Raw genomic sequence first — 23569 nt, 5'->3', positions numbered from 1 at the left:
CAGCAACTCATCCCAACCCACCTTTCGAACCGCAGATTTAGAAAGAGACCACAGAAACAACTTCGAGGATGGCTGTGCGAGCTCAGTTTGAGAACTCGAACGAGTAATTCCCCCCTCCTGATCCCCAACACCCGACTCTTGATACCCCGCGATGTTGGTTGAAGAAGCCCTTCCTTTCTTTGCCTTCGCGGTCGCGGGCCTCTATAGCGCGCTGCGTTTGACTTTCTGTCATCGGAATTCCTTGCTAATATATGCCGGTAGGATCGGTGTATTCTCGACCCTTACCAACTCATATGCCCTTGTGGCCCTCGGCGCGAGCGAGAATTTCTACAGGTCAGTCCAGGCTCCTGCTTCGGCACCCCCGATGACAGCCAACATCAATTGACAAGGGTGCTACAGTGTCTTTGAAGCCGAGCTTCAAGATCTCGTGCCTACAGTCCGGACGACGATTGCCGGTACTCGCATCATTGGTCGTCTAACCGCCGGCAACCGGAAGGGTCTCCTTGTGCCCACCTCCACCACGGACCAAGAACTCCAGCACCTGCGCAACTCCCTTCCCGATTCCGTCCGTATCCAGCGAATCGAGGAGCGCCTATCAGCCCTCGGTAATGTCATTGCTACAAACGACCACATTGCTCTCATACATCCAGACCTCGAGCGTGAGACGGAAGAGATTATTGCCGATGTCCTCGGTGTCGAGGTCTTCCGCCAGACCATTGCCGATAATGTCCTTGTCGGAAGCTACATGAGCCTCTCCAACCAGGGCGGCCTGGTTCATCCCAAGACGAGCATTCAAGACCAGGACGAGCTCTCAAGCTTATTGCAGGTTCCGCTCGTTGCAGGTAGCGTGAACCGTGGAAGCAACGTTGTCGGCGCTGGGATGGTCGTCAATGACTGGCTCGCCGTTACTGGCCTCGACACTACCGCTACGGAGCTGAGCGTTGTTGAGAGCGTCTTCAGGCTAGGCGACGGAATGGGTCCCAGCAATATCAACACGAGCATGAAAGATACCATGGTCGAGAGTTTCTACTAACCGCTCATCTTCGTCTTTCTCTTGTTGCTTTGCTTGCTTTCATGCATGGGGCATGGTGTTGGGAAATGCCTTCGCGGCTTCATATATTTCTACTCTTGTGTTGACCATGAGATGGATCCTGGCCGGGATGATCTCGTTCGTACCAAGGAAATCCTCGCAATATTAGTAGGATTGTTCCTAAAGGACGAAAGGAAAGCCTCCAAGCATGACTCAGGTAATTTTCGCGAAAGGATCAAATGGTCCAAGGCGGATGATTCCTAGCTCGGACTTGTTCTCGAGCTACATATTAGGAATCCAAGGGTTTCCTTGGGCTTCGGCGGAAGGCGTGCCAAGATATTCGTCCAGGAGATCGAAAGGAGGCCTTTGCATGTATTAGGTCGCCCTTTACTTGGTACTTATGGAATGTAAAGGATAAGATGAGGATCTCGTATACGGGATATTTTCCTGCACGTGGCATGATGTACTTGCGTTTATATACACACTACTAGCCTTAAAACAGTACTACATCTGCTAGTTCTTGAATATTGCACCGAAACGTCACCTGCAACTCTTATCTGCGTGTACTTGTGGACAATACTTCAGCAACTTGAACCTTGAATTGCACCGAATGGTATGCATGAATGTGCATTGCACTATTTGAGATCTGCGCCCAGTGGTATGTGATACTGAGTGGGATGAACGAATTATGTACATTTCAACTAGCTAGGTTTCAAAGCGAAGAAAACTATGGCAGCCCAACCAGTTTTTGCCACTGATGATTTGTGTGAAGGACTTGATGTAGCGGGCTGCACACGGCACTTCGACATGTAGCCAAGTCCTCAACCTTTCATGACGGTTCGAATATGGCCCCCCCTTCAATTTTTCCCAGACGCAGATTATCGTGGGCGCATGGCCAGTGCCTTTCTTGCCTCATCCCATTTCCCACTTCCCGCATGGCCATCTAGGGTACCCTCTTCACCATGCATTTTCCAGGGCCCCGAAGGTCGATCATTCTCCTTTCAGAGCTGCAACCAGATCAAATGCTCAAAATGCATCTGATTTCGTATATCAGACGCGAAATTCAACGCAGCGCCATGAAAACGATTGATTTGGATGGTATGACTTCACACCATTCATTCATTTTGGAGGTGCAGTCACCTCCAACACAAGTTCAACGTGTTACACAAATTGGTAACGTGCTGTACTTACGGGTACGTAGTTAGTCAGAGACGGAAATGCCTACCATTCGTATCCGGTCTTTCAAGACATAATCCCTCGGGTGTGTGCAGTCGTCCAATCTACGCGGGGGGCATAGGTTATTGCCCATGTGGTCGAAGGGTTTCCTGTTTGGTTAACCATCGCTGACGAGGCACTCAACGAAGACAAATTGTGCTGTACCAGCAGATATCAAAAAAGATGGGTGGGTAGTGGAGGGTTAGGGAGGCCATGGAAGGGAGATCGCGCAGGAAGTTGTGTAAGGCAGCCAATTACACAGAAGGTCCTGTGTTGGCGGGGACGAGAGGATCAATGGCCTAGGATCGACGACGCTTGACGTCTGTATTGAATTAGCCTGGCCCAAGAATGCCTCTGAATTGGAGCGTGAGTGGACATACCATTCCTATCATCTTCGTCGACACCTGGACAGCCCCTTTTGGTGGCGCTGGGTAGCACCTCAGCCATGTCGGTGACAACATCGACTGCATCATCATCTTGCCAGTCAATCTCTGACAGTTCGTCTATGTTTCCTGGCAGGTTTGTGCCCATCATGGCGCCTAGCTCGTCGTCCTTCACGACTGCGGCCATCGCCGTGTTCAAATCAGGAGTGATCGTGGCAACAGCGATGTGGCTTTCGGTTTCTAGCGATGGCATACCTTCCGCGTGTGCGGACTCCGCCTGCGGATCAACCTCGAGTTCTGCCGAGGTACCGCTGCCGCTATTGGCGCCAGCCGCTCTCACACTCTCATCCCCTGCGGCAGTAAAGGCAATGCTCATGTCCGAAGGGTTGCGAATATGTTCAACTCGAGTACTTTCGTCTGCAACGCTGACATCCAACTCGGTGGTAACCTTTTCGCCAGAGCGGTAGCCAGAGGATAAACTTTCGACAGGACCCAATGGCAGAGCGTCGACCACAGCGTTGCTGGCAGCGTCATGACTGGTCATCATGATTTCCAAAGGTTGATTGAACTGATCGAGGCTGCTTCCGTCAACTACTTCTTTGCCGTGATACGATGTGACCTCCAAATCGGTCTCCTCAAAGCCGTGTTGACTCGGTTCCTCAACGTTTTTGATCGCTATTTCTTCAACTTGTAGCTGCTTTGCATCGTCGCCGCCAATACTGGCCACATCGCCGGAGATTTCCATTTTTTCGTCACCGCAGTTAATGCCAGCACCATTCTCTCCCGGAGAAGACGATTTGTTACCAGCACTACTGGTTCTTCCGACACCATGGGAAGTCGCGCCGGACACCGAAATTTTATCATCCGCGTAGCTGACGAGATCATCATCCTGTTGGGAAGGGCCATCAACTTGGAGGCTGGTTGTAGTAGTGTCCGGGACCCCCTCAGCCCTCTGATCATGGCGCGTCTCAGTCAAATCAGCGATCTTATCGTCTGAATAGTCAATGAGGTCGTCGTCGTGATCGGCAAAAGCTTGAGAAACAGTGTTATTCGGATCAAATCCAGCATCGTGCTGAGGGGCGGTTTTCGCCGGGCCAGTTTCGCAGATGGATTCGCCCTGGCCTACAGCGGCCGGTTCCAAAGACGAAATGTCGGCATTCCCTTCATCGTTTACAATTTTGTCCTCACCAATGCTGTAGTCTACGCCATCGTCGCCATAAAGATCAGCCGCATTGTCATTAGCAGTCCCGACGTCACGGTCCTGAACGTCGCTGCCACCAACGAACTCATTCTTTGCGTCCGGTTCATCGGCTTCGCCAAGAGCTTCGAAATGATCGATTTCTTCTCCATATATCTCATCCACGTCGAACTCCATTGGAGGACTGCCATCTCCGGGAGGCTCGAAGTAGTAGGCGACATCTTCAAGTTTGGTGTTGCCCACGGTTGCGCCCTCCATCAGAAACTCGAACCGCTTCATGGTGTTTGGCCTAGTGAACAGATACGCAGAGAGACGACGGGAACTCTCAGGGTCTTCATTTTTTGTGAGAATTTCGAACACATCGAGAATTTGTGACAAGGTGATTGTTGCCAGGGAGTCGTGGGGAGATGACTGGAAAATAGTTAGCCATGCATGCAATAGCGATAGGAGACAGGGGTGCGTGCCTCGCAGAACTCGAGGCCGAGCTTATCGACTTGGAACACTAGTTCATCTTGCTCGTCAATCTCCGATTCAAGCATCTCGCGAAGTTCAGCCAGGACGACAGCCATTGGCTCCTTCAGGATATGGGCATCTGCAAAGAAACCATCGGCCGATTGAGAGAAGAACGGACACTGTTCTCCTTGGTACTGAACGAATATCTCAGGAATCCCTTCGGGATATGAGGTATCTTGGACAGCGAGCGCCCCTTGTACACTTGGACCATCAACAGAGCCAAGCTCTCCCCTGCCTGACCCTGGGGTCCCTTGGTCATTTGACGACGCTGTATCATGAGCAGCCACAGTAAACTGTTTGGAGGCATCATGAGTTTCAGTCTGTTCTTCAAGGCTGTCTCTGGGTGGCTCATCCTCGTCCCAATCGATCTCGAAATGGCTGGCATGGTCGTGCAGCTCTTCAGCAGCGGAATCGGTGGCCTGGGCAGGAGAATTCGGAGCCTTGGAGAGTGTAGAAGCCGATACGGTATTCTGTTGACTTTCGCTCGGTACTGCATAGTCGATATCATCATGCTCGTAGTCTATCTCGTGAATCGAGTCCATGACATGTGCAGTCTCATCCGCAGCAATTTCGTCTCCGTGATCAGGTATTTCCTCCTCATTTTCATCCGGACCGTGAATACTAGGGGCGCTCTCTGGTGCATTAGAAGGCTCGATTGAATGATCATAATCCGTTGTGTTAGTTGCTGTGCCGCCAGACTCTAGCGGCACCGAGCCAACAGCGCTGCTTGATTGCGTGAGATTGGAAGAGGCCTGCAGTGGGGGGACGGTCCCTATGGCGAATTCCTCAAACTCAAGTACGCGTGTGCCATCATGTTGTGAAGCGTGTCTCGAGACGGGAACTGCTAGGGTCGCGTCGTCGCTGTCATAGTTGATCAAATCATCGTCGTGGCGGTGCAGGCCCGTCTGTGGTGAAATCGAAGTAGCCGCATCGGACTCAGAAGGGACGAGCCCCAACATTATACTTGGTGATCTTGGGTTCGTGAGCCAGTCCCCAGTAGCCAGGTGGCGAGAAAGGATTTGGATTTGACGAGGGAGCAGGAACCTTGTCGTCGAAGTGAAAAGGACCCCGGGAGAGCAGTTATGACGATTCAATATTGGGGCTTGGAAAAGAATGAGGGTAATGGATTGTTAAGGTGCAAGAAATTCTAAAACTCGACGCAAAGAAGCTAGTTGTGAACAGTTGTCAACCTGCACGCTTGGCGACTTGTTCGGAGGACTATGTCTCGTGCGGCGACCGTTCCGGAGCTGAAGGCCAAATTATTACAGTGCAAGAGCAGCACATTGGAGTTGATGGCTGGATATCGGCTTGAGGATACAGAACTACTGTATGGTGGTCGCGTGAAATTTCGGGGTGCACAGTGGCGGGGGAATGCAAAGAGAGTGATGTCGGATGGGGAGAGGTTTGAATTGAATGATGATGAGGCTGAGAAGCTCGGCTGAGAGTTGACGTTGACATGGAGCCAGGTTGGAAGTAGGCAAGCGGCTCAGATAAGTACGTGACTGAATAGGACTAGTGCGGAAGCTGTAAAGCTGTACCCAAATCGCCGTGGTTGTGCCGCGATGGCTGTGACCTTGGGACTTCACAGAAGGAAGAAGATGAATCAAGGCAACATGATGAAGAATATCGTGAGATGAGCTTTATCCCGGGCGAATTGAGTGAGTATTAACTTCTCGTTCTGCATGCAATTCCATTCTAAACAATACAGCTAGCAAATCAACACTGGAGGCCTAATGGCCTAATTTTCCCATACTCCTGGCTTAGTCATGCATACAAGGCATGACCCACACACATGGTGTACTTATCAAGCAGTAATACTTACACTACAGTACTGTAAGTACTGTAAGTGCAAGTACAGTAGGTACTCCGTAAGTACGGAGTACTCGTTAGCAGTATTGAAGGCGGGACAAGAGCTGGCAAGGGAGAACCGCCCCCCATTGCGTTAGTGTCAGCGTCGGGTACTAAGTAGGTGCACGTTCAGTACTCATCGAACTCGTTCGTTGACGTGGCGCCAATTGACCTTCCAAGTCCATCTATCAACAACATACCAGATTACCGGATTGCCAATCGCAAATCGCCAAGATGGTGCGCACACTATTTCCCGCTAATACTGGTATCCCAACTGCTCGCTGTTGCTAACGGCCTCTCAGGTCGTCCTCGCGGCTTCAATCTGCACACGTGGTGGGAAAGCTGTCCTCTCGAGACAGTTTCGCGAGATGCCACGATCTCGCATAGAGGCCCTCCTGGCCTCATTCCCCAAGCTGGCCGACAGCGGCACGCAGCATACGACAGTTGAGCAAGACAATGTCCGATTCGTTTACCAGCCGCTTGACGAGCTCTACATGGTCCTCATCACGAACCGCCAGTCCAACATCCTGCAGGACATCGACTCGCTGCATCTGTTCGCCCAGGTCGTTACCAGCGCGTGCAAGACACTAGATGAGAGAGAGATCGTCAAGAATGCCTACGAGCTTCTCAGTGCCTTTGACGAGCTCGTTACCCTCGGCTACCGCGAAAACCTGACCATGAGCCAGATTAAGACGTTCTTGGATATGGAATCTCACGAAGAGCGTATCCAAGAAATCATAGCACGAGTATGACCTCGCTCAACTTGCTGCTTGATGAAAACCTGCATGCTTACATCTACATAGAACAAAGAGCTCGAGGCAACCGAGGAGCGGAAACGCAAAGCCAAGCAACTCGAAATGCAGCGCAAGGAGTCGGCGCGGAGCGGTCGTGGGAACATTCCAAAGGCGCCTGTCTATCCGACATACCAAGCCCCCACGCGGCCAAACGCAGCCGATTCATTTGACAGCTACGAGGCCGAGAAGAACAAGACGTACAACAAGTGTGTCCTTTCTTGCGTGAGACGAACTATGGCAATCGAGGACTGACGAGTGACTGGCAGATTTTCGGCTGCGGCCAAGGGCAAGGGAATGCAGCTAGGCAAGAAGTCCAAAACTACGGACATGTTTGAGCGAGTTAGGGGTGACATGGGTGGTGAGATGGACGACAGTCCTCTCGTGACCCCGGCCCCCGCAGCGGCCGAGCCATCCTCACGGCACCAGTCGACGTCGGTAGATCGAGATGCTATTCACGTCACCGTCTCCGAATCCATTAGCGCCAAGTTGTCCCGAGAAGGCGGGGTCAACTCGTTGGCCGTCAGCGGCGATCTCACGCTTCGCGTGTCCGACCCTAACTTGACAAAGATCAAGCTCGCCCTCCACGCGGTTCCGTCGCATGGCGCCCAGTTCCGCACCCATCCTAACGTTGACCGCAACCTCTTCAATAACTCCAAGACGATTCAGATGAGCAACGTTGCTCGCGGCTTCCCCGTCAACAACGCGGTTGGAGTTTTGCGTTGGAGAGCGTCGCCAAAGGTTGATGACACAACCGCTTGCCCGATCACATTCACCGCTTGGATCAACAACGACTCGGGCAAGTTCAATATCACGGTCGAGTACGAGCTGACTGGCGGAGATGCATTGCGAGATGTCGCTGTCGTTATTCCATACGCGGCGAGCGAACCCGTCGTTTCCAGCTTTGACGCTGCGTACGAGGTCTCCGGCGATGCTCTGGAGTGGAACGTGGGTACCGTCGACGACGAGAACCCTAGCGGCTCTTTTGAGTTTGAGGCCGAGAGCCTTGACGAGAATGACTTCTTCCCTATGACAATCAGATTCACCAAGACGACGCCATATGTGGATGTTGATGTGAGCACCCTTGACCCTCCGTCGGTACCAGGACTAACATAACCATTACAGGTAACTTCCGTACTGTTGATGGAAGAGAACGAGGAGGTTACGTTTTCAAAAGAGATCAAATCGCATGCGGAAAACTACTCTATTGAATGAGACGGAGGATCTGGGAGCCGAGATGCCCCGGCGCCGAGATGCGCAACAATGTGGGATAACTACTGAATCGGGGAGCTACCAATGGGTTCAAAACTGCCACGGTAGTGTAGTCGCAAAGCGCAGCTTGGACGATCTGCCATAGCCCTTCGGAATTAGCTACTCTGTGTGATTTACGTCGTCTGCAGGCTACGGAAAAAGGATGCGTGCTATGTAGAAGGGCGACAATGCCTTATTTTGCTAACATTCACTTATCCCCCTACCATTATTGTTCTCGTAGAGGTGCCGACACGGCACGATATGCTGAACACTTGTGTGTTTATACCCGTTGATTCTTACCGAGCAGTCACGAAGGGGGCATGCTGAATATACCGTACAGTAGTAAATTAAGTTGTAGTACTAAGTTATGTCAATGCTAATACTCTGGCCGTACTGCGAAAATATGTCGCTGATGGGCTGCTGGTCGCTGAGGGGCCGCACGGTAAGAAAATCAAATAAGTCGCACGGTGCGGCGCCACGCACCTATCAAAGGGCAACATGGAATAGCACTAGGAGCCCTATTGTCTGCAGCTTGCAAAGTTGGAGAGCACAAACTCGTACACATTAACATCGAGAGCAGCGTGCTGCAGTAATGTTAGATGCGAGAGTCTGAGGAATGGCCCAGGTGAAGCAGCTCACGCTTTTAAGCGAGACCGAGTTCGACTCCAAGGCACCCAATGGCTTTCCGGCGAGCTGCCCAAAGCTAGACCTAGCGACGGTATGGGACACGGGCGGCAGGAATCTCCTGATATATCGACCTCCCAATCAAGTCATCTCCAAGATACACCACGTTGGTGCTCCGGGAAAGCCGGCGCCCGAGGCTGTGGCCGTGACATGGAAGCCAGATGGTTCGTGGCACCCATTCGGGACCCCAAAACCCAACCCTCCCGTCACAAGTTGCAGCCGCTCACAGCAGCTTTGCACAGGACAGTTCTTGGCCGTGGGCTGGAGTGATGGCGTTGTGCGGCTCATGGGGCTCGAGAATAACAAGGCTGCCCATCATATTCCTGTGTGCGATCCGTCGAACACGCGTATTACGTACATCGGCTGGACGAGCAGCAGTATAGCCGACAAGGCCGTCAAATCCATTTCCAGGCAACCGGGAGGCGATCTTTTCGACGCATGGAGTTGCTCTTCCAGAGATATGCCAATGGATCTGCCGCAAGAGCTTGCTTTCTTGGAGGTTGAGACAGCGCTTCCAAAGATCAGCGCTTTGCCAACTGCGAGCGCTGGTACAGAGTGAGTGCTGGCAAGACACCATCACGTTTCTGCACGGACCGTGTCGCTCTGACAGTGCCTTCCAGCGAAGATGCCGTCGTATTTACGCTGCGGACTGGTATCGAGTTTCTGTTTCCACCCCCAAAGAGAAACGAATATGACGATGTCAACGTTATGGTAACCGGGACCAGCGACGGCAGGCTTCTGCTAAACATCTTCGACACCTTCGGCGTAGGAATATTTCAATGTCCATCTGCGAACCCCCCCGCAATTGCTCAGCTGATCTGCCACGCATCCCATCCCCAAGTATCGACTCAGGCTCTCGTCCTAGCCGATAAAATTTCGCAACCCCTTGAGTTGCACCTGGTCCCGATGGATTTGCCGTTCATCTACTCCTCACCAATAAATCTGTCTCTACTTTTCTCCAAGCTTACTACACTTCAGACAATGCTGAGATACTTAAGGCAGACCCAGATGCATATGATAGTCGAGTGGAAAAATGCGAGAGAGCTACCGAGTCGTTTCCTGCGAAGCGTGCACGAAAGCCTAGAGAACGCTCCAAAGGGTCCTCGGGGTATAGTTCCCGCACTGTATCACACTGTTGTTACTGGCCATGCCCACCAGTCTGTCCGAGAGTGGCTTCTCGACAGCCTCGCAGAGCGTGTGGGTTCCGCCTGATTATCCGACTCCCGCTCCTGCTGACATCTGACGTAGGGACACAAACGATGGGACAAGGCGGTGGTATCCAGCCTTGAGAACCTGCGGGATCTTGTTCACGAAAATTTTCTCCCTAGTCTCGAGCGGTTTGCCATTATCCTGAGCCGACTCCGTGGTCTTGCCCAGTTTCACAACAGTCGGAGCGACATCGGCTTCTCCGTTGCGCAAATAACCAGAGTCTTGGATATTATCAGCTGTCTAACCCTCGTTGGCCACAAGATTCTCACCTATGTTATGGACGAGCTCGAAAGCTTTACCGCCTTTTCCACATGGCTCCGCCTCCAGATTGACCGGCTTGCTAGCAGTTCCGGCGGAGAACTCAATGAGAAGGAGGCAACGATAGACTGCACAAAGGTTATCGCCTACATTGAGCGATACCTTACTGGAAGCCCCCTGGATGTCTTCTTCGACGAAGTTTCCGAGAATGATTACGCCGAGGGTTGGAAGCACTGTGACGACGGGTTCGATTTGCTGGATATGCTTAACGAGCAATTAAACAAGTGCGAGGAAGGCCAGCCGAGCATGCGAGCTCTGTATCATGTCAAATTTTTGGTGGACTGCGTGACAAAATGGTCGAATCGGATTTTCCAAGACATTGCCAACGCAAAGAAGAGGAGTGTGCGATTTGGGAAACCCATTCGGCTATCTGTCGGACATGCGGTGAGCATGATGGATGTCAGGATGTGCCAGACTGAAAATGTACGTCAACCACTTCCCCAACCAGGTTGCCCCAGTTGCAATTAACAACTGGAGCAGGGAGGAATGATATATGCTGCTCTCACATCGAAGGAAGCCGACAGCAAAGGTACATGGTAGTTTTCCTCATTTTTGATCAGCGTGCTCACACAGCTGCAGTGTTTCTGTTCCTCAGCGACCTCGACGTCATCAATGGCATCAGTACCAATCACCCCGTCAGATGGAGCGGAATAGACCTTGCTGGTCGAAAACTCATCGATCTCAAGTTTCTCAACGATACAACCCTGGTCCTTGTCTGCAACGAACCAGGTAAATGCTCTAATCGATTTTGCCATGTCCATCAGCTAACCTTGGCAGATGACACGCCCGTTGTTCTTGCAGTACCCATCCGGGCCGACGACGTACCCTATGAACTTTATGACGGCCACATCAACGCAGCGGTGAGCAGCGTTTCAACCCAGGGTCTCACAGAGTACCGCCTTCCCGGGGGTCACAGCATAAAGCCGGTGAGGATGGAGGTGCATGATATGGGTGACGTCAAGGGCACGGCCACAGCGAAGCTCTGTCTCCTAGGGAGCAATCGCACTACATGGTACACCCTGCTGATGCCTTTGTTATGAGCACAAAGGGGTATGTATGATGAGCATGATTTCATGTCAATCGAAAACCCGCAGCATTAGTTTGCGAGTGCTCTGCGTCTCCCCCCCCCCCAGGGCTATCAATCCCTGGCGTTCATTTTCCAACGCTTCGGCTTTGTCCGTGTCGTTATTTTCCCGGCTTCGTAATATCAAAGAACTCGGTCAGACCTTCCACCACCGCCTCCACATTCATATTCACCAGCGGCATCCGGTCGTACGAATCGTCCTTCATGATTGCCACGAGCGCCAGGTACCGATCCACCTCACGCAACATTATGGGCTTGTTGCTCTCATGCAGCACTAGACAGCTCTCCGCCGTTGAGCAACCAATCTGGTTGTGAAGCTTGGCGTTCCATGGCTCGCCCTCGAGCTTCCTACGGCTCTTGTCGCTGCGTTGCCAGGTGCCGTACACCTCGGTGATATCGATGATGACGTCAATGTAGTCGCTGCAAATCTCGTAGCTGGCCATGTCGGCGGTGGCACTGTCCGTGGCAATGTAAATCTTGGAGAGCACGTCAAAGAGGTATGCTTTTTCAAAGCGGCAGGTGCGGCAGAGGTTCGTCAGCATGGACTCGAGGGTGCCGAGACGGGGAATGAGCTTCTGGATGACGCGGCTGAAAGCCTCGAAGATGGAGTGGTTGTAGATGGACGTGAGATGAAAGGTCACGGGCGCGTTCTCGAATCCGTTGTCGGAGAGCTCGTCCTGAATGCGTATCGTGATGTCACGCTGAATGTCAAGCTTGTAGTCGTCGGAGAGACCGTCGACCTTGTGGATGAAGACCTCGATGTTGATGTTGGGGTAGTGCCCCTGCAGAGAGAGAATGGTCGAGTTGAGACGTGCGACGGCCTCGAGGTAGTCGTCCTGGGCATCGATGACCCAGATGAGGGCGCCAATCTCACCAAATATGGCGTCCATGTCGAAATTAGGGTTCTCGAAAACGTCTATCTGACCTGGGAAGTCCCATACTTGGAAGTCCATGAAGGAACTATCACGCGTGGCGCTGTCAGCATCGAGCGAGGGGGCCAAGCATGCTAGGCAACGTACGCCATGGAGTCTTTTTGTATGCGCGCCGTGGACTCGAGGAACAAGGTTTCGTTGGGTGGCAACTTGTGGAAGACGACGCTCGAGATGGAAGACTTGCCACTCCTGATGATTCTCCATCAGCCAACGACGATCGTGGCCGGCTTGCCGGCGGCAACCCACCTTCTCTGGCCCATAAGTAGCAACCTCGGTTTGCCCTTGGCAGGCTGAGCCATGACGGGGTCGGCGGAGGCCGGCGCATGCCTGACCTGGGGTCTCGTTCCGGCCTGCTCATGAATACGTCGGAGATTTAGCGCTGCTGGACTCATCATCCCGGAGGGGATGCTCGGAGGGAGGCTGTCATCGTCTTCCAACTCCGCAAGCAACTTGCCGCGAAGGGGAGGGTTGAGAGTCATGGGCGGGAGGATGGAGAGAGTGGCAGAAGAGAGTTTGGGTAGGGGAAATGACCAGGCTGATGGTAAGTGATCTCCTTCCTAGAGCCGGACGCATGCGGGCGGGGGGCGAGAAGACGGGGATGCAGTGTAGCCAGGTGATGGGCGACAGGCAGTGCGGAGCAAAGGGGAGAGCCGATTAGTAACTGCTTGATCGGCTACGGTGTGCGAACCGAGCAGGGAATCGTGGTGTTTCTGGTACTGCTGCAGCGCGATGGCGTGGCGGCCGAAGCAAGGGCTTGCGACGAAGTGGATGAGAGCGACTTCATGGCTGGCCTCAGGGCTCCTGCGAACGGTGCAAAGACAAGGAGCAAGACGGCACAGGCATGGCATGCCATGGCAGGTTGCAGAGCCGCGACCGTCTCGCGAGAGTAGGTTGGCCGTCTTCTTATGGCGCGCGTCTCGAGGCTTTCCTTGGCTGCCGACGGGTGGCCGGAGAGGTGGCCTCACAGGGGGTTGGGAGTCATTCACAGACTCCTTGGCCAATGCGATCGAAGCGCGACTCTCTCATGCGCAAGACACACCTCCGACTCGCCGGGGACGACGGAAGAGGCTTGGAGCAAGGCTCGCGACCAGCCGTCGGCCTGACCTCGCGGCCGCTCCGCTGGGGCAGGCGGGAGTGGCATTTCCATCATCCGCCTGCATGCTCGCACTGGATGCTCGGCGCAACCCATATATGGGAGGAGACTATGCATCTCAAGTCAAGGATGGGGGAGGAATGGGAGGGAGGGAGGATATGAATGTGCTTGCAAGCGGCTGGCTGCGGTGCAACGGTGCAACGGGGTACGGGACAGCGCTCACTGGAGCGGCCAACCGATTCGCCAACGGTCTGGGTGCAAGATTCGGCCGCGGCAAGGTTGACGAGGGAGACGAGGTGGGCGGACGGGTTTTATTACCTCCATGATTGCAAGCTGCCGAGGAGCACGTAGAGCTCGCTCGGGGAAGCGACAGCCGACAGGGCGGCTTCGAGGACAGGAGGAGCGGAGGGCTGGAGAATGGAGACTGCGAATCGACCAGAACACTGGAGAGGGCGGGAAGGGCGGTTTTCGCTGACGGCGACGGTGAAAGCTCCCACGAGGCAACGGGGCTGTGGTTGATTGTCCGGGCCAGCTGCTTGATGGAACGATGGTTGGGCGGGGTGGTTGGACGGTCTGGCTGGACGGTCTGGCTGGACGGTCTGGCTGGACGGTCTGGCTGGACGGTCTGGCTGCGACGGTCTGGCTGGACGGTACGGCTGGACGGTATGGTTGGACGGTATGGTTGGATGGGATGGTAGGACGGGATGGTTGGACGGGATGGTTGACGCTGTGGTTGACGCTGTGGTTTGTATGGCTGGACGGTTGGTTGGACGGTTGGTTGGACGGTTGGTTGGACGGTTGGTTGGACGGTTGGTTGGACGGTTGGCTGGACGGTTGGTTGGACGGTTGGTTGGACGGTTGGTTGGACGATGTGGCCGGATGGTGGATGGAGCTCGCGAAGTACGGATCGAGATGGATGTGAGCATGTCCTGAACCCTGGGACCTGGCAAGTCCTTGGAGTCCTCGCAGAGATTCGAACCACCTTACTTAGTAAGTAATAGCAGTCAACCACGACCTTCAAAACTTGGTACCTCTGTACTCGTTACTTGGTGGTGCCTCGCGCTAGCTCCGAGTACTCTCAAGCTTAGTACCCAGTACTCCGTACCTACCAGGTAATAATAAGATGCCTACTCCGTACCCAATACGTAAACTACCCTTGTATTTCTTAGTATTCCTTTGTACTCCGTCCTTACTCCGTACTTGTATATACCTTCCAGTGCACCGCATCAATACAGGACTACATGTATAAGTAAGTAGGTCTAGTAGATTAAGTGCTGGCAAGTTATAGACGCGGACAATCTACTATTACTTGTATTACTTGTACAAGTTGGTACCTTCAATAGTATATAATAGCAAGGTGCCCATGTTGGGCAGGTACAGTAATGGCGGCTTTCCGTATCGGCGCCTAATCAATACCAATACCGCATTCGGTGCCTGTCGGTTTGCCGTGCATGAGTACCCTGTCCTGGCTTCTACATTACTTACAGCGTTTGCATGGATCAGGCAGTTCATGGCCAATTACAAACATAAGGCAGCAAAGGGACCTGGTTGGTACGTACGGAGTACCCGTGCTTCAAATGCCTGTCCGTGTACGGAGTAGCCAATGTTCAGTCTTGTTCAGTCTAAGCGGGCTTCGAAGTCTATGAGCACAGCTACAAGGCAGGTACTGCTAGTGCTAGGTACAAGTACGCATCATAGTGAGCAGGCACCCGCTGCTCATACCGCTAGAACCATCTATAGGAGTTTTGGTGGGCAAGTCTTGGCGAGTGCGAGTGCTGCGGTTGAAAGGCCCAGGTGGGTTGGATGGTGGATTGCATGGCGCTGCCGCTGATTGCGTGATAGCATACTAAGGCTTGGTTCCTTAGGAGGAGCTCGGAGGTTCACCTTGATCCACTGCAGATTCGTGCTCGCACATTTCGTCTCACCGCACGTCGCCGTCTTGCACGCAACATGGTGTTCCCCCTTCGTTTGCCGCAGCTTCGGGGCCCAACGATGAAGGGGCGCGGACAACGAGGACGGTCCAAATAGGCCGATCGATCGTTGTGTCAGGCAGTCAGTCAGCTTGCTCCTCGTCTCTGCCATTCATGCATGGTTTGCCACGCAGCTTCCATGATGCGGCAGCGTAGGGGGACCTCTCCATCCACGGCGCAATTGTTTCAGCAATTTCAGACGATCGTACTCGATAAAGTTTGTTGGGAAATCGCAGTCCGATACGCATGCCAACACAGGCAGGCAGAGCAACCCGAGCGACGTGGGCCAGCTCGAGGCTTGCCTCCCTATGCCCGCTGGCAGCAAAGCCATTGTTCGACATCAGGTCACATGACCTCCTTCTCCAAGAACAATAAAATTATCCCCAGCGGCAGTTGAAAGTTTGGGAAATGCGTGCAGGCGGGCTCGAAGACGGGGAAGACGGTGCACGAGTGCCGGATGGACGACAAAGGGAGGAAGAACCGAAGGGCAATGCCACTCTCGGCCGACAGCAGGTCCAAGATGGTGACTGCAGCAAACCGCCCGGGTGTCGATGGTCCTTGGTGACGATATCTCGTCACTCGTACGATACGCACGGACGGGTCTTGGTGCAATTCGAGTAGCAATTCCCGCCGCTCAAACCAGTGCAACGCTCACCGCCAGCGAGGGAAAGCAGCGACATCTACGGAGTAGCACGAGCGCAGTTAGTTGCTGGCCCGACCTCGATGGCTGGGCAAGCCGAGAAGACGCCACCACGATGCTGCAAATTGCAACGAGGCCGGGTCGGTCCCAGTCTCCAGACGGCGGCTGGGCGGCTATGCCTGCCGAGGCTTGCGGTGGCATCGCCGGCCCAGCATCCGAAGCGCATCGGTAGGTGGAATGGCGCGCGCTGCAACATGTGGTCACGCTCGTTCATGCATGCATCACGCACTTGCATGCGCACGCGCACTACACTTGCTGCTTACTGCTACCGCTGCCGGTGCAGCATTCGGCCTGTCTCGTGTGGACTGGTGCCCATGGAACGGCAGAGTGCGGCGCATTGAGCTGCCAAACCGACCGGATCGGCAAGCTCTAGCACCTCTGCCACTCTCCATGGTGGGCATCCCGCATCGCACATGCGGCACGCCGTCCTTGCATTCTGAGGTGGTATCAGAGCATGTCGCATTACTCACACCTGCAACGGAGGCACTTCATCTTCATGGGCGAAGCCAAGGGCCATCATCCAGGGGATTCGACGTCGACGGACGAGGAGCCTTCGCCTGCCCAAGGCAAAGGCGGTGGAGTGCATGCATGCATGTCACACGCATGGCATCAGCTTCGCCGCACTTCTCCTTGGGGAATCCAGTTGCGCACTGGATTGCGGATGAGATACCAATGTCTAATTGATGGGGAGAAGCCACACTCAATTGGTCCGAATACGAGGACAGAAACAAGATTGGCAAGCCATCGAGGGCCAGTGCACCACCCGGCGGGTGGCAGAGCCGCCGGGGACCCGAGCTTCCCATGGATCAATCGCCTGAAATCCAGTGAGCTGCGCTGTGCTGCACTCGAACCACGGGGACCTGCGCACGGGTGCCGACTGCCGACTGCCGAGTTCCGACAGGGAGGGCGAGCGCGAGAGTTCGTGCGGACTCGAGAGTGACAATCATCTTGCCTACCTACTTACGGATGCGTCCCGCTCCGTACCACCTGACACGCGTGCTTCGTGATGCCAACGGACCCCCGTCGCATCTGCGGGCATGCCGAACTTCTTGGGCTTGAATGGAAGCCCCCGAAGTATCCTTGCTTCTGTTTGGTGGACGCAAGCGCCTCCAATCCGACGAGGCGACTACTGGAACTAGCACCAGTTGGTAGCTTTGGGCCGTCCCTGGATAAGTACCTACAGTACTCCGTACTGCAGGTGTAGTTGTACTGTACTTACAATAGGTGTCGGTGTGCCGTACGGCGGTGGGACGGTTCATGTACGGCGGCGGGGTGGCACCTCAACCACCACCAGTAAGTACTTGCAGGTAATTTGTTCTTCAGTATTACTACTACTACCTAGTACCTCGTAGGTACTTACGGAGTAGTACTAGCAGATACCTGAAACCTGGGTAGTGGTTCTCATACGCTGCGGCTAGCACCTGTCTTGACGCACCCACTTATACTGTACATGCACTTCCATGCATCAGGCACCTTGGGAGGTTCGCACGGAGGAAGTAGGAGCAATATCATGTCACCTGAACCGCTAGAGTACGAGACAAAGGTACGTAAGTAAGTACTAACGTAAAACGTGCCTGTATTAATGCTCCGTATGGACCATGACTTTACAGTACTTGCGTCAGGCACTATGTACTAGGTACCTTGTAGGTACTTAGCAATGCGGTAGTGCAACTCTGCGGCGGCTACTCCGTACTCCGTACAGGGATACTTACAGTACGCGTTAGAAGATACCTGTGCTCACTCTCGTGCTGGTGCTGGCTGGGCAATGCGAGTCCGAACGCACCGTTCACGCAGCGATCGCGGGGAGCTCGTCTTGTCTGTACCATCGTCCAATTCAGTAACCCCAGGCGTGAGGGAGAGAGTCTGGTCGGCGGCAAGGAGTCGACCTCGATGCGAGCAAATGGTTGCCGAGCTCACCCGCCGATCGTGCATCAGCACGCCATGCCGAGCACGGCGAGCGAGTCCCCAAAGCCGACACCCACACGTACAAGTACGAGCACAACCATCCACTTACAACAGCACACATTCTCCTTCATCTACAGCGCACAAGTCGGCGATGCACCAGCCTGCCTACCTACCCACCAAGGTGCCGCCCTTGTACCTCTACTTAGTACTCTGCTGCGGCCTGTTGTAGGTGCCTACGGTACCTGCATTCTAGTGCGTGCTGGCCTGGGTACTGCGGACCTACCAGCAAAGTACGGAGTACCTGCTACGTACTTCAACATCGTATCGCTACCCGTCGCTCCTGAACCTGTTCTGTACTTGGTCGCCTGCGCCGAGGCCAGCAGAGCATTAGGTGGCAGCTAATTTATTCCGAATGATTACATGTAATTAACTAAACCTTGTCACGTAGCACCTAGCTGAACTAGAGTCTGATGGAGGTGGGTAGGTCGCCAGCCTGGTGCTACGCTTGCTAATTGCGGCTTCGTACAGTACTCAGCTCCGGCAGGGTACCATCCATCCATTGATCCCAAGTGTCTGCATGTAAGTAAAGTAGGCGCAAGCATTATAGTGTTGGCGTCCCGCTCCTGTATCCGTTCGATGCTCCGTCCCTCGCACCGCCGCATGGCTACCTGGATGACTCCCACCCGGCATCGCAACCCGCCTTCTTCGCATCCCTCCTGCCCCTGCTGCCGCTGGCGAGCCACCGCTGCTGCATCGCCACGCCGTATGCGCCGTGCATCGCTTCGACGGCAGACCCTCCTCACCCTTCGCCTACGATGATGGAGGAGGACGTGGTGGGAGACGGCCTCGTTCCATCCATGTCTCCGACAAGCCAAGTCGCCCAACCCCCCCGCGACGAGTTTGTGAGTTCGGTTCGCCTCATCGTCGGGACCGTCGATGGCTGATGTGATCCTCTTGCCTGGGCCAGCATCTCTTCGCCCTGCTCCCGCCGGAATTGCGTCTCAAGGTCTGGGCTTTCAACTTGCCCAGGTCTCGCCTCGTCTCCATCCGCTGCGGCTCTCGCTCACCCTCGTTGCACCAGCTGGCCGAGGGCCCCTTGGCTTGTTCGACAGGCTGCACGTCCGACGCGACGATTCCCATCAACCTGCACGTCTGCGCCGAGTCCCGCACCGATGCCTTCAAGAGCTACCGCCACGCCTTCGGCTTCGCACGCGGGCCGGGCCACGTAATCTTCAACCCCGACAGCGACATCCTCTTCTTCGGACCGCGAGACGGGTACATGGCGGCCGACTCGCAATTTCACACCTGCATGTCCATGTGCGACCAGGCCGAGCTCGCTTCCGTGCGTCGCGTCGCCATCAGCGACGCCCTCTTCTGGGTCGACGATGTCTACCGATCGATGACCGCCGCGAGCTTGACCGTCGAGGTCATCAAGCAGCTTGCCTTGCGCATGCCCCGCCTGGAGCACGTCATCTTCGTGCCCCGAGAAGACGGCGAGGCCGCCGACCTGGCCGTGGCCGTGAAGCGCATGGCCCTCCAGATCGAGACGGCGGCCGCGAATGTGCGCCGCCAGTTTCCGAACTGGCGGTTCCCCCCTTGGGACATCATGTGCCGAAGCTCTCTATCGGCCGCATGCAGCTGAGGATGAGCCAGTCGGTCGATCGTGGGAGCAGCCATTGTTCTCACATCCTCTCTTTGACGTGGAAACCTCGGAAGCGACCGGAAGGCATAGCAAGGCCGCCGGATAACCTAGGCCAGCGGCATGGGGAGGCGCACGAAGGCGCCGAGCGCCTCGTTTCGATTCCGCGCCGCACGGTGCAACGACGATGCCTCGCTCCCATGCTGCGAGAGCCAGCTTTTCTTCGATTCTGCTTGCAGGTCCGTGTAGCCCCCTCGGGTTCTCGGGGGCCTGGATTTCCGCTCCGATGAGATGTACCCATCTACGTCTATTCATACACTACTAACCCACCGACAGATCCATGCGGCTAGCAGTTATTCGGTCGGTCGAGGCCGCACGATGCCATTGCGCGTCCCTGCCGGCGCATTGCCGTCACGTCCGATCGCCAACACGGCCACCGGTTGCCCCCGTTCCCAACCCTATGCCCTTCTTGCGTCCTCTCACCAGCGATTCCAGCGCCTGGCCCACAGCCGGCAGGTCTCCGAGCATGGTGAGATGCCCACGCTCCGTGCTCACCCGCCCTGCTCGGACGAGGGAATACCCCGGCGGAAGCATCGCTTCTTTGGCGAGAACCACACCATCGCCGGCTCGGAAGAGGAGATCGTCGTACGCGTCGGCGCACGGGATCCCATCCCATCCACGCACCTGCGCCGCGTACACGGTCGGGATTGACTTTCCATACAAGACCGCATGCGGAGGATACGTGTTGGAAGACTCGATAGCCGACGAGTGGCCCAGTTCGGACCGGAACTTTTTCGTCGCAGCCAGGGTGCGGCGGAGGTAGGCCATGTGACGGTCACGGTCACGGTCCCGGTCACGGTCCGGAGTCATTTCGGTCAACGGAAGATGAGGGGGCTGCGGATGCGGACTGGCGCCTGATTGTGCGTCTGCGCTGTTCAAGCGAGGTTCCGTGGCAACGTTGCGCACGTCCCCGGCGATGCTCAGGTTGGGATCCCTCTCCTGGTTGGAACCTGATTCACCCGTGCTACCGTTTCGCTCCGATCGATTCCCCTTGAGGAGAGAATTGGGGAATAGCGAGGAGAGTGGCGACGACATCGGCTGCCTGTCTCGATTGTGCGGCGGCAGGACTGGCGCCACGCAGGGGCTCAGTCGCCACTTGACCCAATCCTCAGCCTTGTAGAAGTCGACGGGATACTGCTCCCCGGTGTCCCTGTCGACGAAGCAGAAGCCGTCGTCGGGCAGCAAGGCAAAGGACGTGCGGATGGAAAAGTTCACGTGGGCAGTGAGAAGCTTCTCGTTGAAGAGGACAGCATCCCCGTTTCGCAGGGGCCCGAGAATGTTGACGCAGCGTTGCGGAACGCCGGCGTACAAGACGCCGGCAAACAGAAGCGGCTGACGGTTCACCGCATGGCGCGTGATGAGACCGCCCAGGCTATGAGCGATGACAATGGCGCCGCGGGACCGCGGCTCTGCCCCGGCTTGGTTCGACGGCAGGGTGGCGAGAAACTGTTGGAGTCGGTGCGACGACGCGGCTGGGCTCAGGCGCCAGTCGTAACCAAAGTCCCAGACGCGCAGCTTGCCGTTTCGCGCATTCTCGCACGACCGCAGGCGCTTGAAGAGCTTGCGGGAGATGTCGATGGGTCCGATGTGCTGCAGCATGCCGGATGGCATGATCCTCTCCTCCATCGACTCCTCGTCCTCGTCTTCCAAGCCAACCTCGAGGTTCGCCTTGCGCATGTTGAAGCCTAGCTTGACTGGCGCCCACAGCTGCTGGTACGGCGGCTCCGCCGAGCGCAGAATCGATCCCCGGTAACCGCCGAGAACAACGATGTCTCCGGTCAATTCCTCCAGAACGCGGTCCAGCGCCGTCGAGGTGGCATTTTTGGGCATCGTAGGGCTGGTAACGGTGCCGGGCATGCCCCTATCGGCCATGGCATGCCGCGAGGTGACGGCATCGTCGGTCGAGTTGGAGAAGAGGCCGTTGAGGGAGATGGATGGCATCCGGGAGGCGACTTGCAGCCTGGGGAGGCCCGGTAGTTTGAAGTTGGGTACGTCGGGTAGGCTATCCTTGAATGCCATGAATCGAATGTTGACCATTGCCCGAACGTCGTGGAAGCGATCATCGTCGCCGAGGGAGGAAGCACGAGAGAGGCTGTGATAGAGGATGCTTTCGTCCGATGTGACCCTACGAAGGACGGGAGGCCGGGCCTGCGTAGGGGGAGGCGTGCGCGTTCGCCTCAACGGGAACGTTCGAGAGTCTATGCCGTGTCGTATCGTTGAAGCTGAAAAGGGGGCGCCAGCAGGTGCCGATCTAAAGCTGCCATTTTCACCGTGCTTGTGGTCTCCGTTGAAGCTGGCTAGGAATGACGTCGGCCGAAACTGTGTCGGTAGATTGATGGATGGGAAAGCCTTGGACAATTTCTTGAAGACTTCCTGACCGGCGGACCGCGAGCGACTCTGCCTTGTTGGCCCCAAGGCGGACTCCTCCAAGTCGCTGCGAGATGGAGCGGAGCGCGAATCCTCTTCATTCGTGGCTTCATTCGACCCGGGCTTCCGAGGTGAACCCAAGGAGGGTTTTCCTATTCGGTTGGGGTCGTGGCTGCCAAGAGGCTGTCCCGGGTCAGGACGTCCAGACAACTTGGTTTCCATGGTCCCGGCAGCAAATGAAATCGACGGCCCATGTTCGAGAATACCTCCTCCATCCCCATCCCCATCCCCATCGACTTCCGCAATGGCATCGAGCAAGCCGCCAGTTTCCAATGCTGCGGTCCTTTCCGTCGTAGGCGTCTGTGACGAGGCAAGGGAGCTCGCGGCATAGCTCATTGCTGGTTGAAGTGCTGCGAGGGCGCCATCTGGATCTTCGAAAATCGAGTCATCGTCGTCGACGTTGTCGGCAAGCGCATGGGGTGACTGGTCCGATCCCAGCGGCCGCGGTTGCGATGGAGTGCTCATCTGCATTGGTTGCGATAGGTCTGTATTCATCGCTGGGTAGTGGCAAGCTCATCGTAGACAGGAACCGGTTGGAAAGTTGAAACGAAATTTTGGACAGTAACGACTTTGGGCGTCGATGTCCGCAAATGGGTCAAGGCGAGGTGGCTTTGATTTGATAGGTAGAGCAGCGAGCAACGATGGGTATCGTCGTGAAGCATGGAAGTGGAAGGGAGATATTGACCAGGATCGGACAGGCAGCTGCATGAGGAACTGTGTACTATCGTGCAGGCGGACACACTACCTTCCACCAGCGACCTGCACGAAAGCCGGGTTTATGTGTAATCAAGCAAGCTTGAACGAGGCGTAGTCGATCAATAGCTGTCTGTTGGGGGGGGAGTATGCATGCGTGGGGATGTCGGGGTTGTTATTGCTGGATAGCAGGAGGATGAGGATGCGATGATGCCGCCATGACGATGATGGCGATTGCGGACCTCTGGCGGACACCCACAGTACCTGGTTGTCCCTGACGAATCCAGCAATCCAAAATGCTTGATCTGTACTCCGTACTCCGTACGTAACTCTCCGATTCCTTATTCAGTATTCAAGAAGCACTAACAACGAGTAGGGCACGGAGCGGTAGGCACGCTTGCGGAATTGCGGAAGGGAAGGGCTGCTCCCTTCCAGTCACGAGTGGCATTGATTGTACTGAAAGCGGAGGTACCAATGATGTTCTGGAACGACTCAGCTGGCGGGCGCCAACGAACGTTCACCACAAAGTACAGTACTTACATCCAAGTCCGCAGTATACAGTAATTAATATTCGCGCACCAGTAGGTCGACAAGCGTACTCCAAGCGTACTCCGTACTCCGTACAA

General features: G+C 55.2%; 7 protein-coding genes across 7 annotated transcripts; 4 read left to right on the top strand and 3 right to left on the bottom strand.

Moving 5' to 3' along the window:
• Positions 1–151: 151 nt before the first annotated feature.
• Positions 152–1033, top strand: DCS_07816 (eukaryotic translation initiation factor 6; the record flags this gene model as incomplete). The annotated part of the gene is made up of 2 exons (XM_040805099.1): positions 152–333; positions 400–1033. 2 exons carry the CDS (start codon positions 152–154, stop codon positions 1031–1033), a joined length of 816 nt encoding a protein of 271 aa, XP_040655203.1.
• A 1511-nt stretch (positions 1034–2544) lies between these two features.
• Positions 2545–5298, bottom strand: DCS_07815 (uncharacterized protein; the record flags this gene model as incomplete). The annotated part of the gene is made up of 3 exons (XM_040805098.1): positions 2545–2567; positions 2626–4237; positions 4279–5298. 3 exons carry the CDS (start codon positions 5296–5298, stop codon positions 2545–2547), a joined length of 2655 nt encoding a protein of 884 aa, XP_040655202.1.
• Positions 5299–6421: 1123 nt separating this feature from the next.
• On the top strand, positions 6422–8193 carry DCS_07814 (Coatomer subunit delta; the record flags this gene model as incomplete). Its single annotated transcript, XM_040805097.1, has 5 exons — positions 6422–6424; positions 6490–6933; positions 6991–7187; positions 7248–8052; positions 8104–8193. 5 exons carry the CDS (start codon positions 6422–6424, stop codon positions 8191–8193), a joined length of 1539 nt encoding a protein of 512 aa, XP_040655201.1.
• A 652-nt stretch (positions 8194–8845) lies between these two features.
• Positions 8846–11480, top strand: DCS_07813 (uncharacterized protein; the record flags this gene model as incomplete). The annotated part of the gene is made up of 6 exons (XM_040805096.1): positions 8846–9468; positions 9534–10110; positions 10162–10863; positions 10921–10969; positions 11020–11169; positions 11218–11480. The coding sequence occupies 6 exons, from the start codon at positions 8846–8848 to the stop codon at positions 11478–11480; spliced, it is 2364 nt and encodes a 787-aa protein (XP_040655200.1).
• A 145-nt stretch (positions 11481–11625) lies between these two features.
• DCS_07812 (Gtr1/RagA G domain containing protein) lies at positions 11626–12935 on the bottom strand (the record flags this gene model as incomplete). Its single annotated transcript, XM_040805095.1, has 3 exons — positions 11626–12484; positions 12544–12645; positions 12703–12935. 3 exons carry the CDS (start codon positions 12933–12935, stop codon positions 11626–11628), a joined length of 1194 nt encoding a protein of 397 aa, XP_040655199.1.
• Positions 12936–18939: 6004 nt separating this feature from the next.
• Positions 18940–19766, top strand: DCS_07811 (uncharacterized protein; the record flags this gene model as incomplete). The annotated part of the gene is made up of 2 exons (XM_040805094.1): positions 18940–19026; positions 19092–19766. The coding sequence occupies 2 exons, from the start codon at positions 18940–18942 to the stop codon at positions 19764–19766; spliced, it is 762 nt and encodes a 253-aa protein (XP_040655198.1).
• A 408-nt stretch (positions 19767–20174) lies between these two features.
• On the bottom strand, positions 20175–22745 carry DCS_07810 (phosphatidylcholine-sterol O-acyltransferase-like protein; the record flags this gene model as incomplete). The annotated part of the gene is made up of 1 exon (XM_040805093.1): positions 20175–22745. One exon carries the CDS (start codon positions 22743–22745, stop codon positions 20175–20177), a length of 2571 nt encoding a protein of 856 aa, XP_040655197.1.
• Between the last annotated feature and the right edge of the window lie 824 nt (positions 22746–23569).

Source organism: Drechmeria coniospora, chromosome 03, assembly GCF_001625195.1.
Source record: "Drechmeria coniospora strain ARSEF 6962 chromosome 03, whole genome shotgun sequence".
NCBI classification, from domain to species: domain Eukaryota; kingdom Fungi; phylum Ascomycota; class Sordariomycetes; order Hypocreales; family Ophiocordycipitaceae; genus Drechmeria; species Drechmeria coniospora.
Note: the sequence above shows the minus strand (reverse complement) of the source record. Positions and strands in the feature narration are given on the sequence as shown.